The sequence below is a fragment of the Pelmatolapia mariae genome, linkage group LG14, assembly GCF_036321145.2.
Source record: "Pelmatolapia mariae isolate MD_Pm_ZW linkage group LG14, Pm_UMD_F_2, whole genome shotgun sequence".
Lineage (NCBI taxonomy): Eukaryota > Metazoa > Chordata > Actinopteri > Cichliformes > Cichlidae > Pelmatolapia > Pelmatolapia mariae.
In genome coordinates this window covers 33,775,249-33,791,148 of record NC_086239.1, presented here as the reverse complement: position 1 = coordinate 33,791,148, position 15,900 = coordinate 33,775,249, and the positions used below count along the sequence as shown (strand labels likewise).

Sequence of the window (15,900 nt, the reverse complement as noted above, 5' to 3'; positions counted from 1 at the left end):
ACCATTTCTTCCAGGAAGAAGATAATTGCTTTTCATTTTTGCACTAATGACTCAAGGACTGTGATGACTGAGGTCCATTTTCAGGTGAATTTATTGCAGCATCTTCACAGCTGTGCGGTATGCTGAGCATGCGTGTCTCTTCCGCAGAGCTCCTGTCACCACAATCAGCCATTCTTCTCTTCTGCCCACTAAAAGCTCTCAGCATGAGCAATCCCTTCAATCCTTCATCTCCCTCCTTTCATCTCTATTCACTTTGAGCGCTCTGGACAATTCTCTGCTAGCCTATCTCCTCTTCCCTCAGCCATCTCTATACATTTACCTCTCGGCCTGTTTCTCCCGCTCTCTCCGTATGTCTCACTCCCTCTTTGAGCCATGTGAGCTGGCGACCCTCTCAGCCCTCTCTATCCCAGCTTACGATCCACGTGTCCTGGAGCGGATTACATTCTTGACATCACTATGCCAGATGTTTATGACTAAAATAGACATAACATCTAACCTCACCACTAAGTCAAAAGAATGCATATATACTTGGCTTGACAGGAGGCTCCTCTGTTGTAATAATAACAACATTAATAATACGATTTATACAAAAAAAAAAAATGTTGCCCTACTCTTTCCTCACAACCGCTTCCTTCTTGTTACTTACTGCTAAATTTACCATTTTCTCATGTTTTCCCTTCCCTTCAGATTCTTCCTCCCCTGTATATTCTTCTCCCAGCTCTTTCTAGCGAACCAGTGGAGATCAAATAGCCGACACGCTGTCCGGTGTAACATACACATTAGCATGATTAAACTGGCCATCGGGTGCGCGTTTATTAAAAGCCCCTGTGTGCTGGGTGGGTGGGAAGTTCTTTTTAGCCAGTGAGTTGAGTAAACATGGATGGGCTGTGTGTTTGCAAGTGTCATGTGTGCGGTCAGCCTAGTGGCACCAAGGCGGACAAGTTAATGAGTTAATGCAGGCTTTTTGTGAGGGATTTGAAGTCATGTTATGAAGCGATAGCTCAGTTAAAAGTGATAACCAGGCACGGAAAAGCAGGTGGTGGGGAGGACTCCAGAAGTGGCTTCACGGGAGATTTGGAGCTTAGGCAACTGTTAGACGTGGCTCAGCTTGTTTTGAACTATGTGCCTGTGTTTTCCACAGGCCACTTTATGTGGATGCAGACTCTTCCTCTACTTTGTACTGCACTCTCAGCAGTTTAAAAGGGGAGGATTAGACACAGGAGTGTGCCTCTTTCTCGTCTGCCAGAGCACAGTCACCTAATCTCTCATGCTGAGGAGAGGGGATTTTGGAAAAATGACCTGTGCTCCTTCACTTTCTTTAGCTTCTCTTCTTTTCATGTCCTCCAAGTTGAGTGAAAACACAACTGGATCTTTCCTTCCTACCTTGCATCCTTCCTTCCTTTCGTCACTCCCACTCTTGCCTTTTCATTTTTCTGCTGGATGACTTCATGCTCATCAGCATGCAGCACCACACCGCTGCTCCTCAGAACCAGGGAGGCTGGCAGACAGGCAGGCAGACTTGTCAATAAAGGAACCAGTAACAGGGTACCTCAGCAAGGCCTCCAGCCCTGTCACTGATGTCTCTCTCAGCCGCCTGAACTCCCTCAATTAATGAGCATGTAATTGTTGAGCAAGCAGAAGAGAAACTGGGGAAGTGAGGAGGAAAAAGCAGCTATGAGGTGAGAGGTGCAATTGACGAGTAGTATATTGAGAGGAGAGCCGGGTGAAGGAAGCACAAGGACGGACTGTTCTACTAAACAAAGTAAGACATAAAATAGCCAATTTGTCCAAAATGTGCGGTGCAGTAGAGTCAGCAGCAAGAAGAGAGCAGAGGAAGAACATAGTGTAGTGTCTAAATCAGAGGGCTGGCGGGGGGAATGGTGCTCAGCATGAGCCGACCTTGACAGCAAGCAGCTTCAAGGGCAACATGGAAATATCACATTCGGTCGCTATAATGCAGCCATGAGTTGCGGTGAGGCCATCCTGGGGCAGGAGTGCAGCCAGAAAACTGCTGGAGAAAGGAGGAGATCAAGGGCATGTAGCAATGTTTCCAAAATGTGTGACAACAGGAAATGATAGCAGCTTACAGATTCACGGTGTATACGGAGAAAGATGTTGACCTGTCCAGTGATTTGACTCTGATGCCACAGCCAGTTTTAACATAGTGGGGTTCAGTATTAAGAAACCAAATGAAAAATGCAAACGTCAAGTAGCCTGTCCCGTTTTACTCAAATAGCAAATGGTAGCATTTTGACTACAGGAGCTCCCCCACAGGAGAAGAGACCTTTCCAGCTGACAAACCTGGTTATAAATAAAGTCTAAATGATTAACCACCCCAAAACATCCATGCTTTCTAAAGGATCAGAAAAGTTCAGGGAGCGGTCGGCTATGCTAAATGTCACTGATTAGTCAAGCGCAGTGGTGCTGAAAGCGGTTGTGTTGCTGGTCAACAACAATGAAACAGCCCAAGAGGTTTTACAACCAATTGACAACCAACAAAATTCCAGCACTTTCCCTGAAGACATCCAGAAGGTATTTGAAGACTGACCAGCTTAATGTTTGTGACTTTTAGCACTGCTGTTGAAATGCAAATCTCAGATCTGAGTTAATTGGACTCCTCTCTATCACTTTGTCACAAAAGTTAGAGAACAAAATACAACTTTTCAAATGAAGTCATTTTATCATACAAAATATCAAATGTTCATTTTCCCAAATGTGGAGCACTGACAGACCAGCAGTCTGAATCTTACTCACAGGAACATTATCATCAATGAACTGCGAGACAGCCTTCATCATTCTCATATTACAAATTTACATGTACCATAAGCCCTGAGGATTTCATGTTAAAATGGATTTTCAAGAGAAAAAAAATATTAAAAGTCCTACATTTTATATTAAATTCATTTTTCATCACTTACTGAAGTTGTATTCTTTTTTTCTCTAACTCTGATTGCTGCTTGGAGGCATGCTATGGATGGCGACTGAGTTTGACTTTGGCCGCGGCATGCAGTGTCGCTCTCCCATGACCACCCAAGCTGACTTTAAATGAATCTGTGCTCTGATTGCAGAGCTCCCTGCCTCTCCTACTCCCCTGCAGATCCTGAGCAGTGGAGCAGAGACACAGCCCACACGTCTGTATTAGCCTGCGCAGCTCCAGGCAATGCAAGGGAGGCCATCTTTACCAAGGGAACATGATGGATGTAATATAGATATGCTTATCTGTCATTAAGCTCTGCTCTGCCCTCCCTCGGCCTCTCAGCAGGGGGAGGGCAAAGGGATTTCAATCAGACTAGTGAAGATTATAACTCTAGTGAGACGTGCTGAGGCCAAAAGCTAATCAGTCATGTCCCTATAGAGAAGGCACATACTTCACAGCAGAAGCATCCATCTCCAAGCCTGTCTACTACTTGCTTTTTGTCAACTGTCTGACCTTGCTTTGCCACCTCCTGTTCCTTTCCCTGCAGTGTACGGCCCGTCAAACCCTGCTGCGGTATCCTGCTACTTGTCTGGGTGAGATCCCAAATTTAAATCAGCACAATGACAGAGAGTATGAGGCTGACAAATCCCTTTGCCCTCACATGACTGGGCCGCAGAGCCTGCCTGTCAGCTCCAAGCACCTCAATAATAGCGCACTGATTCTAAATATGAAACATAAGGATGGGATGTGATGAACACTGAGGGGAGTGGTTGGAGGGAAGGTGGGGAATGGAGGAGGTGGAGTTTGCTGAAGGCAGCTAGCAGCTCACAAGGCTCTATAATTAGCTGCAGAAGATCAAATGACTTTTAATGGGTTTGTCTGAAAACAGCAGACTATTTCAGATTTCTGCTCGGAGCCATATTCATATCTCATCAAACTAATGGAATTCTCTAGAGTGCTTGATTGGGATTTATCTCAGATCAAAATGGCTGATTGAGGTGTGCGGCAGAAGCATTCATTAACTGCAGTTTTGTAATGAAAAAGGAAAAAAGTCCCATTTCAGGCCAGAAATGCATAAAATTGAAATGGCTCTAACAAAAAATTTAATTTACACATAATGTCAAACAAAATCCTCCAACTTGTGATCTGACAGCACTTCTAAATTCAAGGCTTGATGCGCAGTCATTGTTGCTTCAAGAGTCATTTCGCAGTGGGCTGATAGTAGCTCTTGTAACAGATAATGGAAACCTATACTGGTCATTGGTTGGAGAATTAAAAAGACAAATACTACCAGGATAGTAAGAGGGTCAAAGCTTGGCTAATATCAGATCTGGATGAAAGTCGGGTACCGAATGCTAAGTATACTTCCTAAAAATCAGGCCCAGAGCATGCAGCAATACCCAGTAACACACACTGTGAGCAGCAATGAATAGGCTCAGGGGACTTTTCAGTGCAGGAACAATTTGCTGATTAATTGAGTAGCTTACCAACAGAATATGAACTGCAAATTTTAGTTTAAAAAGGCCAGCTTCACCAACATGAGGATCTGCTGCTTTTCTGTGTTTAATTATAAATAAACTAGAATACTGCTTGACAGAACAGGCATCTTATTAGGGCAGGGGTCAGCAACCTTTAACACCCAAACAGCCATTTGGACCCGGTTTCCACGCAAAAGAAAACACTGGGAGCCACAAATACTTTTTGACATCTAAAATGAAGATAACACTGTATATATTGTTTTTTACCTTTATGCTTTGTGTGAACAACTAAGGTGTGTTGCTTATGAAATCCATGAAGTGCTACAGAGAAAATTACATTTTATTTATGTAATTAACACATTTTGAACTCTTAAAGAAATATAACAAAAGGAAAGACACCCAGCTGAACTAAAATGATCCATGTAGCAAACAAAAACTGTTGTGAGCCGACACCCTTATATCGCCTTTGAGCTTTTGGACCTGACTTTTAAAAAATGATTGGAAAAAAAGTACTATGCTGCTACAAAATGAAAAATAGATATTTGCAAAATTCTGCCTAAATATGTATTTTACCTGGTTAATGTGTGTGGCGGGGCATGGTCTGCAGCGCCGCTGCAGGGGAGGTGGACGCACCTGAGCGGCACCCGCAATCACGCCTCGCCGCCTTAACGTCTGTGCTATCTATGCTGTTGTGTTGGTGTGTGTCGGGCTGTGAGCTGAAAAGCTACAGCCGGCTGTATGCGTACAGCAACCGTGTGTGAAAAGTGGTCAATAAAGAGATGCTGAAAAGCATGTTCCTGGAAACATCGTCGGGTCTGCCGTGCTATGTTTACAATGGGACTTCTGCTCCTGAACCTCTGCGCACAGCATCTGCAAATCGGGGCAATACGAAGTCACTTTCATCTTTACGCACGACTGTAAGCTGTCGTCTGTGAGGTGTGAGCGGTGATTGTTTTTAACATAGTTCACGGTGGAGAATAGCCGCTGACATAATGTGGATCCGAAGATCCATAATTGGCCTACCTGGGGTTGAAAGTCTCAATAAATGCATGGCGTTTCGGCGGGTATACCGGCTTCCGTGAGTGTGACGCTTATTTTGAGCGATGAAAAAATAATAGAATATAATTTTATTTTTATATTTCAATATCACAATAATCTTCCAATTTAGAACTATAAGTTAAAAAAGAACTAACATAAATAAAATTCACTTCAGATTTATTTTCCCAAACCACGCGGAGCCGCACTATAAGGACTAAAGAGACGCAGGTTGCCGACCTCTGCATTAGGGCATTGTGAAAGAAATATGATTTGTAAAGACAAGTTCTCAATTCCTTCAAAAAGAAAATTGAAAAACACTGAAAAATAATCCCCATTCACAAGTCTGTCCTTTTGCCTACCTGACCCTGTAAAATAAACAATAAAAATATTTAAATTTAAATATCCTGAAATACCCGTTATTTCCAAACTACACTACATTCCCATGTTTTAGCCTCTCCTTAATCTATACAACACACAAAAATCTATCATTTATTCCCATTGTGAGGGCAGGGAGGGGATCGGCAGCCTGTAGCTCTCCACCATGCATGAAGAACTATTACTGAATTAATTGCAGTGCATGAATATAGGAGCAGAACAGATAATTATGGGGGTGCAAAACTCAAAGGAAAAATGTTTTTCTGTATTCGATCAAAGGAAAAAATACATCTCATGCTTCAACGCCAGGTTTTCCCTTTTCACCTTCTCTCTTTTATGGGTACAATCTTCCCTTGTTATGTCTTAGTCCCCAGGGGAGCATCCTACAGGGCTGCTGTTTGTCCTTGGCCACGTTCTCCTTGAGAAAGTGCTGTATCAGACTGGTTGCTAACAGGGCCGTCACAAAGCTCGAGTACCAGCGTGGGGACGGCGGCAGCAGAAGCAGTAGCACCCGAAGCAGGCCTCTCTCTGGGGGTATATAGTTACACTGCAATGCTTCTATCTCTTACCGTTCTGACATTTTCATCTCTTTACACACACAGAGACACACACACACACACACACACAGGAGGAGGAGGAGGGGACAAAAAGAGGATAAAAGAAAAGGATGAAGTCTGTGCTGTCCTTTGTTCCAATTTGGATGATAGCATTTCTACTACAGGCACAGAAGCAAAGTGGGAAGAGATATGTAGGAAGCCCAGTAAGCAGGAAGACGGACAGGGAGGGAGCTGGAACTAGCATGCTCTGTTTTCCCTGGCAGCGGGTGGAGCATTTGTGCAGTGCTCTCAGCAAAACAGAGCACTATGGCAGCAAAATAGCTTGCCAGTCATTCAGCCTGCTTATCAAGACAAGAGTACCACCTTTCCCCCATTAACCAATCAAAACAAGGCACTCTGTGCTTATACCTGTGCATGCAGTTAAAGTTAAGAGAAAAACCTAATCAAATGGGACCCAAGCCATCCCAAAACAACAACAGAGCAGTTCACTGTGTCTGTGATCATCCCCATCACGCCCCAAAGCACGTTCAATGCGACACCAAGACACAACACACCAAAAGATATGACCTCCCAGCATGCTGCAAGCACACACAGTGGAAAATAATGACAGAGACACAAATATAGCCACACACAAAAAAAGAAAAACAGACCCGCCCACAAACTAGCTCGCTCTCTCACACACAAATAAAGAAACAAGAAATGGCATCCAAGAAAAGACATCAATTATGATTGAAGTTTGGAAAACTAGGTCTGATTTCACTACTCTTGTTTGTCAAGAGAGACAAAATTCAGTTGAAGATGGGTTCAAACAGATTGAGGGGGGGGAAAAAACAAAACAAAACAAAAAAAACACCCCTTGAGTAATTTTTGCTTTTACATGTTGTGATGCAAATGAACATGCAAACAGCAGGAAACAATGCCTGGCACACAGTTAAACTGGCTCTTTGATTCTTTGCTGCCTGCCTCCATTTTATCCCACTGTGTGCAAGTAAAAAAAGAAAAGAAAAGAGAAAAAAAAACACAGATAAATCAGTGCAGAGGCCTCGCCCGCGCCTGCACATGACTCACTGATCTGCACACCTGAATAAGACCAGGAGCGAGGGGAGGGGACAGTAGACAAAGTCCTCCTCTCATATGGACAAGCAGGGACTAAGGGTGAGACAGGTGGGGCCATAAGCACAGACACGAGTGCACTGTAACTCATAGATAGCACACCAGATATTTTATTCATGGGAAGAAAATTTCAAGCAGCAAGAGTGACTCACTGAGCTGTGGGGACACACAAACACACACAAACCCACGTTCAAACCGAGTAGGGGGTTGACAGGGTTTATCCAGCCTACATCGACTGACTTCTCTTTGTCAAACAGAAACTACATTAAAAAATAAAGTCCGAAATGGCAGGGCTCCTTTAAAACGGATTAAAAGGGATGTGTTTGTCTGCTGAACTCGCCACAGTGTATAGTTACTTTCAGTGCTATCACAGGAACAGAGCTGCTCACAGCACAATAAAGTGAGGCCTTTGGACTTCAGGCTATGCATTCCTGAGCACTGTGGCATACAAACTGACATCTTGGCATCTGTGCTGAGCCAGGCTATTGTTGAGAATACACAGACACAGGTGTAGTGCAGTTCACCTTGGCTGCATATACATGGGGTAGATTGTTATGGCTGTGCAGATTGTCCTACATATGGCAGAGGGCCTGATGCAACTTAAGTGATGTGCAGCCATGGGTGTCTTGATTTGAACCCACTGACTCCGAGCCAAGTCCCCATCGCCCAGGATCTCTCACCGAGAAAAACTGACTAAATATGTGATGAGCAGAGCTGCAAGAGGACTCGGGCGCACAAACACACACCCACACGCAGACACATTTCCAGTTGCAAAAAAAAAGAAAAGAAAAAAAAGACAACTCTGCTCACTTTGGATAATTAGGGCGCACGCAGAGCCTCGGAGACAAAGCCTGGCATCGTGAGAACAAGGCTCGCCTGATGAGGCCTCTCTATTTAAATCCTCGGGATGAGCCGCGAGTGTGTCTGTCGATGGAATCGCTCCAGGAGACATGCACAAGCTAGGAGGAAGAATCAGCCAAGAATCAGGCAGTGAAAGGGAAGACGGAGAGACAGACGGAGACAGAAAAGTCTAGATGAACCGAGTGGCAGGAAGGTATCTTTGAGGAAATGAAAGGACAGAGATTAAGGGCTTAGATTCAATCAGACATACCTTCCTACAGTTAGTCATAGAGCAGACTTCAGTGTTGAGCGAACGCCACTGATATTACACACAGGTGACTCACTGTTTTCTGTGCCACTTTGAAGTCAGTTTGCCTCTGCAGGGTGTGGAAATGAGGGTCTCACTGAGTGGGTGAGTGAAATCAGTGAGCGTATGAGTGTGTGTTGGGGCAGGGTTTCTGGGATTAGTACCGTTCCCTTTGCAGATCTATAAGCACCCAGTGTTTCTTGTCACTAAGAGGATTCTTGGGATACGGGGCTGTCCCAACAATTGAAAGCAAGGTTTTAGGTGCTAATCTACAAATTCAAGGGCGGGTGAGGCTGATGCTCTGCTGATGGAGCACATGTCACCGCCTTCACCTTGACTGACATGGCTGAACGTGGAGGTCAAAAAGGCAATCTTTACAGCTTACAGAGAAAAGCAACAGCCTATGGAAGGCTTTAACTGTGCTCCACCACCCACTATGTTATATTGACAGATCATTATCAAATGCAAATGCTCCTGGATAAAACATTGCCAGCAGTCTTTGTCCTTATTTCTGCTGGGCATCGAGATCCCCTCTGTATGGTAAGGACACCCTGGGTTGTCTCAGGCTATTCAAGGACACACAAAAGGCCTTCATAGGAAATCATTCAAGCCTGCTAACCGAGAGCTCCATAGCTCCCGCCCCAACAATCACAACCAAGTGGGGGCAGTCATTCACATGCAATTGTTCACTATCAGCCCATATCCAGAGCAAATACACTTGAAAGCACACTTTAATATCAGCTTGCCTATAAGCACGCACACAGGCTTTGGCTGATGAGAAAACATTGCTGAAAGAGGAATGCAACCAAAGAGTAATAACCTCAGCCCCCCAGACATTTTTTTTTTTTTTTTTGCAGAGGGGGTATATTGGAAAAAAAATCTTCTCTCGATTACCTCTGCTTGTCCATTCCTCTAAGGCTATTCTGACTAATGCATGTTTGTAAACAGAGTTTTGCCAAAGTCACTCTACTAGCATGAGTTAGCACTGCTGTCTCTTCCATACAAGTTCTGTCTTGCCTTGAGCTTAGAAACATGATGATATATCTGATGCTACAGGCCAGATGGAAGGAAAACACTAACATTTTTTTAATGACAGGCACAAAAATGTGATGTGGTGTTGCATAACACTACATTTTACACTGTGTGCGTTGTGATAATCACTGTTTGCTAAGTAAGTAGAGAATAAAATGTACTGAATGTAATAGCTGTTCCTGATATTCTGTATTCTATTAATCCAGTGGGAGCCATATTGGCGAATGCCTGTGTGTGATGCAATTCTCTGGGTAAACCTGCTTCTCATTTCCAAATTATCTCCAGAAAAGATGCAGCTGTTCACTCATGATTCTCCACAAGTGAGTGAAATTAAAATAAAAACCCTGATTCTTGTTTTCTGGATCTGAAATGAAACGGTCAAAAAACAAAACAAAACACACACACACAAAAAAACAAACCTCACTGCAGTAAACACTGCAATACAGAGATGGCCAGATGAGAAAGCTAACCTACAGCTGAAGAAACAAAAGCTCACAATCTGCCACTCTCACAGGTATTCGACAAAACTAAACTGTTTACACAGCTGAAGTCAGCAGGCTACTCCCGAAACACGAAAAAGGCGGAATTACAAAATGAGAGAGCAGTTTGGCAATCACAGCAGAAACAAAATGAGGAACAACGGAAGGTGAATACTGGATAAGAGGGGAAAACCATGTCTGACAAATGGTCAGTGTGATTCTTAGAAGCTTGACAATCACAACTGAAAAGAAATGAGGAACAATGGAAGGTGAGTATTGGATGAGAGGGGCAACAACCATGTCTGAGCAACAGTGAGCGATTCTTAGAAGCTCTCAGTGGCTTCAGCTACCTTAGCTGTGCGTCCACAACCTCATTAGCATTGCCCAATCTCCACACACCAGCGACTCCACTAGCAAACAAAAGAGCAGTGAAAAGGAGGAAGATGACTGCTTGGTTCAAACTACTGATATTTATATTGAAAGGGCAAAACAGCTTGACTTCATTATTGTGTCTGTTTAGATACACCTCAGTGTTCAACTCAATTCTTAGAAAAAAGCTAACCTTTGTGAATATGTATTTTACCTGAATAAATTAAGCTGTGAGCTGATGTTGATCCTGAATAGTCAGGTCATAAATTGAATAAATACATTGTAAAATATTTATCCCTTGGGGTTTGTCATCTTATTTCTTCAGCTCTAAGGCATTTTTATTTCTGTTTTACCTTACAGCAGTATAGTTTGGTTCAATATCAAATCTTTTTCTTTGTGAAGAAAGTGTATTTGCAAAGAAGGCAGGTGCAAAAACAAATATGAATATCCATATTCTGCCCATGCAGTGTTTTACTGCAATAATCCAACAAAGAAAAAAGGCCTGTCCTCCAGGACACCCATCGATTAAACCACAGGAATCCTCAGCATGTGCATTACAGTCAAGATGCAGAGCAGCTTCCATAAATTTCTGAATTTAATCTGGGTGACTGATCGGGAAATTCATTGATTTCATCCATTAATCATCTCAGGAGAGTCTGTCCTGTATCGATCAGCACGTCCGTGTGGTTAGTAAGGCTGACTGAGGAGGCAATCATTGCAGAGGGGAGAGGTCTTTGTAGAGTGTGCAGCAGCATAGATTTTGTTGGGGACATAATAACCATTATTTCCCCACACACAATGCCAGCCAATACTGCCTCAAAATGGCCGAGTTTTTTTTTTTGAGTCGCAAATACAGGAGAGAGAAACATTCCCTGCTAAATACAAGTGCCAGGAGAAGATAACTCGTTAAAATGTTTTGTCATGGTTGCTTCAACAGTAAGCAGCAATATTTGTGCTTAACCTCTGAGGGGGAGGAGGGTGGTGGGGCTGTTTGCTGTGAAAATGGGTGCATTGTTATCCACTGACACACACACGTCTGACACTGCAGGCATCACAGTTTCTGGTGAGCCAGCAGGAAAATAGGACATCACGTAGATAAGTGTGCAAGTGTGAGAGCGTGAGTGCTTGAACAAGGAGACCAACAACTGGACCATTTGGGTCAAACATATCAACTACTGAGAGGTAATTCAGTGCTTCTAAATATATTATCCACTCTATTAAAACTCTATAGAGCAGGAACTCAAGTCTGCTATAAAAGGTGGACATCCTGTTGACACAGGAAAAGCTACAATTAAAAATAGACTGCATAGGCAAAAGGATTCCCTCTTCTGTAATATGGTCTATACATTCATAACGTACAGCAGGCTGCATGACTGTGTGTGATCCAGTGCAGAGGTTCTATGTGTCCCTAAATGCCTGACTAAGCACCAATTGTCTTTCGTTTGATCTCTGCACCAAATCCTGCTATAGTTCTCGTTATAGGACATTTGAGCCCCACGCTGGTCAACTCGCCAATAAACTGCAATCAGTGCATCTGAATGAAGAAAAGGATGATCTGCAGGTAAACTGAGTAATATTTAAGTACTTTTAATATTTATGAACACAAGGCGAAGCATTTGCAACTATAAAAAAAAGCAGGTAACATAAACCCTTTCCTCCCTGCTGAATTCATTCCGCTACCTGTGGGAATCCGAGTATGGAAGAGAAAAAGTCTTATCAGTATATTTCACATCAACCAAGGTAACATAGTGTATTCATTAGAAGATCGGCAAAGCTTAGCCGTAAGTACCTCATGTGAGGACAGGGCAAAATAATCAGCTTTTGCTTGAGGCTACCACATTGGTCTTTGGATCTTAGACTAACCTGGTAGGCCTACACAGTAAATCAGGAAACATTTCTTTTCACATACCTCAATGTAGCCGGCCAACGTTGGAACCACAATGCCCAAAATAAGGACAGATATCGCTGGGACCGAACCCATCTTCCAGGATCTCGGATAATGCTACTGTAAATAACTTATATCCTGTGAGCTATTTCTGTAAGGTGACCTCCGAGAGAATAAAGACCAAATCAAGTCCAGGGAACAATCTGATGATCAGACCCCGACGAGCGAGACGAGTCCTGCTTCGCTTGTTTTGTTACCCGAGCTCGACAGAAAACGTTGGAGGGGGGGCTGACTGTCGCTCTCCTCTGGAAATGTGGATTGTGTGTCTGTGGCGCGGCTGCTCTGTTTCTGCTGCCTCCTCCCTCCCCTGGTTCCTCTGATCCAGAGCAGTGCGCACTGCGCCATCAGGCGGCTAGCGCGCAATCACCATCCACCCAAAATATAAAGCACATTAGAATTAACAGCTGACGCAAAATATTGGGACACTTATTGGAGGAATAATGTCATTTACTAAATGAAATATACCTAACTATATTTATCTGCAGTAAGCTGTGGGCTATAAGACTTCTTCACGTAAAGACGAACTTATTTTCAGACAGTGAGCTTTTGTGCCAACGTTTCCGGAAACGAGGAATATGGGCGAGTTTCTTTTTCATGTGTCACTTAAAGTCAGTACCGCTGCATTTTTATAATAATAAATGTATACATAAAATTTATGAACACAAAATGAAAGGTAGCAGCATTACTGGTCACAACCATTTGGCTTGTACTTTATTCATCTTAAAAGCTTGAGCAGGATCCCGAAACATAATTTTAACCCATCTGAATCTTCAGGTTTGCATTACTATTACTGCACCACAAATGTGGAGTACAGTTGGCTTTAAAAATGTTTACATAATAATAATAATAATAATTTGACATAATCTCTACACACATTCTTTTACACACATTTACTGACATACTGATGCCAATGATTTAATATTTTTAACAGATTAGTGGAATAAGCTTTTACACACATATATACGGTGTATATAATGCATATATAATTTGCAAACCTTTGAAACAGATAAAATGAATAACTCTTAGGACCTAAGACCTCCCACACTTTTTGATGAATATAAGTCTATAAATAAGATGGGAGTAAACCAACAATAACCTTATAGATAAGAATATCCCAGTGGTTGAGTCCACCCAACCCATGCATACAATGTTCAGCGGTGAATAAGAGTTTTAAAACTTGTAATGAATCTCAGTGCGCTTGATAGACGGAAACTAGCATATGTAGGTCTTCCCTGGACACATGCATATAAGTAACATCACTGTAATCAAGTCCAATAATAAAAGTGGAAACTACAACGCTCTGTCTTGCCTCAAATGAGAAACAGGACTTACTTCTAAAGTAAAACCCAAGTTTCAGTTTATATTTCTTGACCAGCTGCTTAATGTGAGGTGTAAACAATAGTGAGTCATCAATTGTAATTTCAAAGTACTTGCACTGAGATACTAACTCAATCTCAGAACCTTGAACTGTAGTAATACATGAAAGGTTCAGTTTTCTAGTTAGATTTCTAATTTAAGAACATCAGTTTAGTTTGTTTAGCTTTCTCTTTTAGCTTTTTAAATCATAAAGGTTATGCTGTAATGTTGTGAATGGGACTGAAGCTGAAAGAGAGCATGGCTAGGAGTCTTGTACATGTGGAGGTCTGGATGCCAGGTCTATGGAGACGTTCCACCTGAAAGCTCTGAAGAAGCTTTCAGGATTCTTTTGGGCATCCCTGTCTTTCTACAACGGTCCATTTGGCAAAACTTACTCATTTTGGCTGTTAGCTAAACATAACATGTTCAGGGAAAAGCACTTTTCACTAAAATGGTACCCGTTGATACTTGTCTTGTTCATAGTATTTGTATACAAACATAGTGAATAGACTTTGACTATTTTACAAGACTGCAAATGATGTGAGCAGCATGCCTCAGTTTTGAACATAACATCACAGAAGAAAATTAGATTTTCTTTGTTTAAATAAGGTAATTATAAACATACAGTCACACACACATGCAGCTTGGGTGTTTTGTGACTTGAGTTTGTTTTACTAGAGTGTCAGTTCTATTTCTCTCTGATGGCTTATTGAAAAAAGCCTCATGTAAATTTGATTTTTGCTCCAGGCAGCATGCACTGATTGGTTATTAATTTTTATAACACCAGTTGTTAGACGTGTCAGAGCAATTCTAATTTGCATATGTTTAGATTAATTTTGGTATGTGTCAGTTTGATCCCCAGATACCTGAGTAAAAATACATCCAGAAAAAAAAGAGAGATAATTAATTTTCTGTTTCGGCGTGCCAGCTAATATAGTCCAATGAGAATGCAGCAAATTACATGTTTACTTTGTTGTTTTTTAAATTATTTATTTAATAAAAAATTCCTTTGGCTGTATAAAATAAGTTCACTTGAATGTAATGCTACCTGTTAATTAATTAGTTGTCTGAAGGCATTCGAAATCCAACATGAATTGTGGAGTTACATTTCAGAGGTTTAAGGAATTGTTTCAGTATGAAGTAACCAAACTCACAGAGAAGTGTCAGTTTCCCCCAGTTAAGTGTTTAGTACTCATTCATTACATGAAATCGGCAGGATCTAGTGGGTTTGTGTTGTGGACTTGATGTCAAATATAATCAGACCCATGAAGTCAATCTAGCAGTCATTATAACTTCCTGGGTAGACATTACAAGTAAGATTTAGATCATGGATGTCAAACTCATTTCATACTGTGGGTCAGATACACTTTGATTTTAAGTGGCCTGGACCAGTGAAAATTCCCTTTCCATCAAAGCACACAAGTTTAACTACACATTTAATCCCTGAGATATATATATATATATATATATATATATATATATGTGTGTGTGTGTGTATATATATATAAAAAAAACACCCATCTCGCCCCTGCGGGCGGTTTATCCTTCAAGCTCTGGTCCTCTACCAGAGGCCTGGGAGCTTGAGGGTCCTGCGCAGTATCTTAGCTGTTCCCAGGACTGCGCTCTTCTGGACAGAGATCTCCGATGTTGTTCCCGGGATCTGCTGGAGCCACTCGCCTAGCTTGGGAGTCACCGCACCTAGTGCTCCGATTACCACGGGGACCACCGTTACCTTCATCCCCCACATCCTCTCGAGCTCTTCTCTGAGCCCTTGGTATTTCTCCAGCTTCTCGTGTTCCTTCTTCCTGATATTGCTGTCATTCGGAACTGCTACATCGATCACTACAGCTGTCTTCTTCTGTTTGTCTATATATATATATGTATATATATATATATATATATATATATATTTATATATTTCAACAGTGTGTATCAGTTTTTCTACATGATAAAGAAATGCATGCTGTAGTAAATGAAATAAATCTCTCTGCGTGACTCTTTGGGATTAAATTGTATAAAATTACATAAAAGGTTCTTGTAGCCCAGAGTGCCCTGTAATAATAAAACAGAAAGTTTTATTATTTATTTTAATTT

General features: G+C 42.0%; 1 protein-coding gene across 6 annotated transcripts in view; it reads right to left on the bottom strand.

Annotated features, from left to right (window-relative positions):
- aplp2 (amyloid beta (A4) precursor-like protein 2) overlaps positions 1-12,722 on the bottom strand; it is a 52,206-nt gene extending 39,484 nt beyond the window's left edge. For 5 of the 6 annotated variants that reach the window (XM_063493958.1, XM_063493962.1, XM_063493959.1 and 2 more), the window contains exon 1: positions 12,415-12,721. In XM_063493958.1, the coding sequence (XP_063350028.1) occupies positions 12,415-12,486 (72 nt within the window). In that variant the 5' untranslated portion in view covers positions 12,487-12,721. Of the gene's footprint in view, positions 1-12,414 lie in introns of all 6 variants that reach the window. The other variant, XM_063493963.1, reaches the window with a different exon arrangement.
- Positions 12,723-15,900: the final 3,178 nt, after the last annotated feature.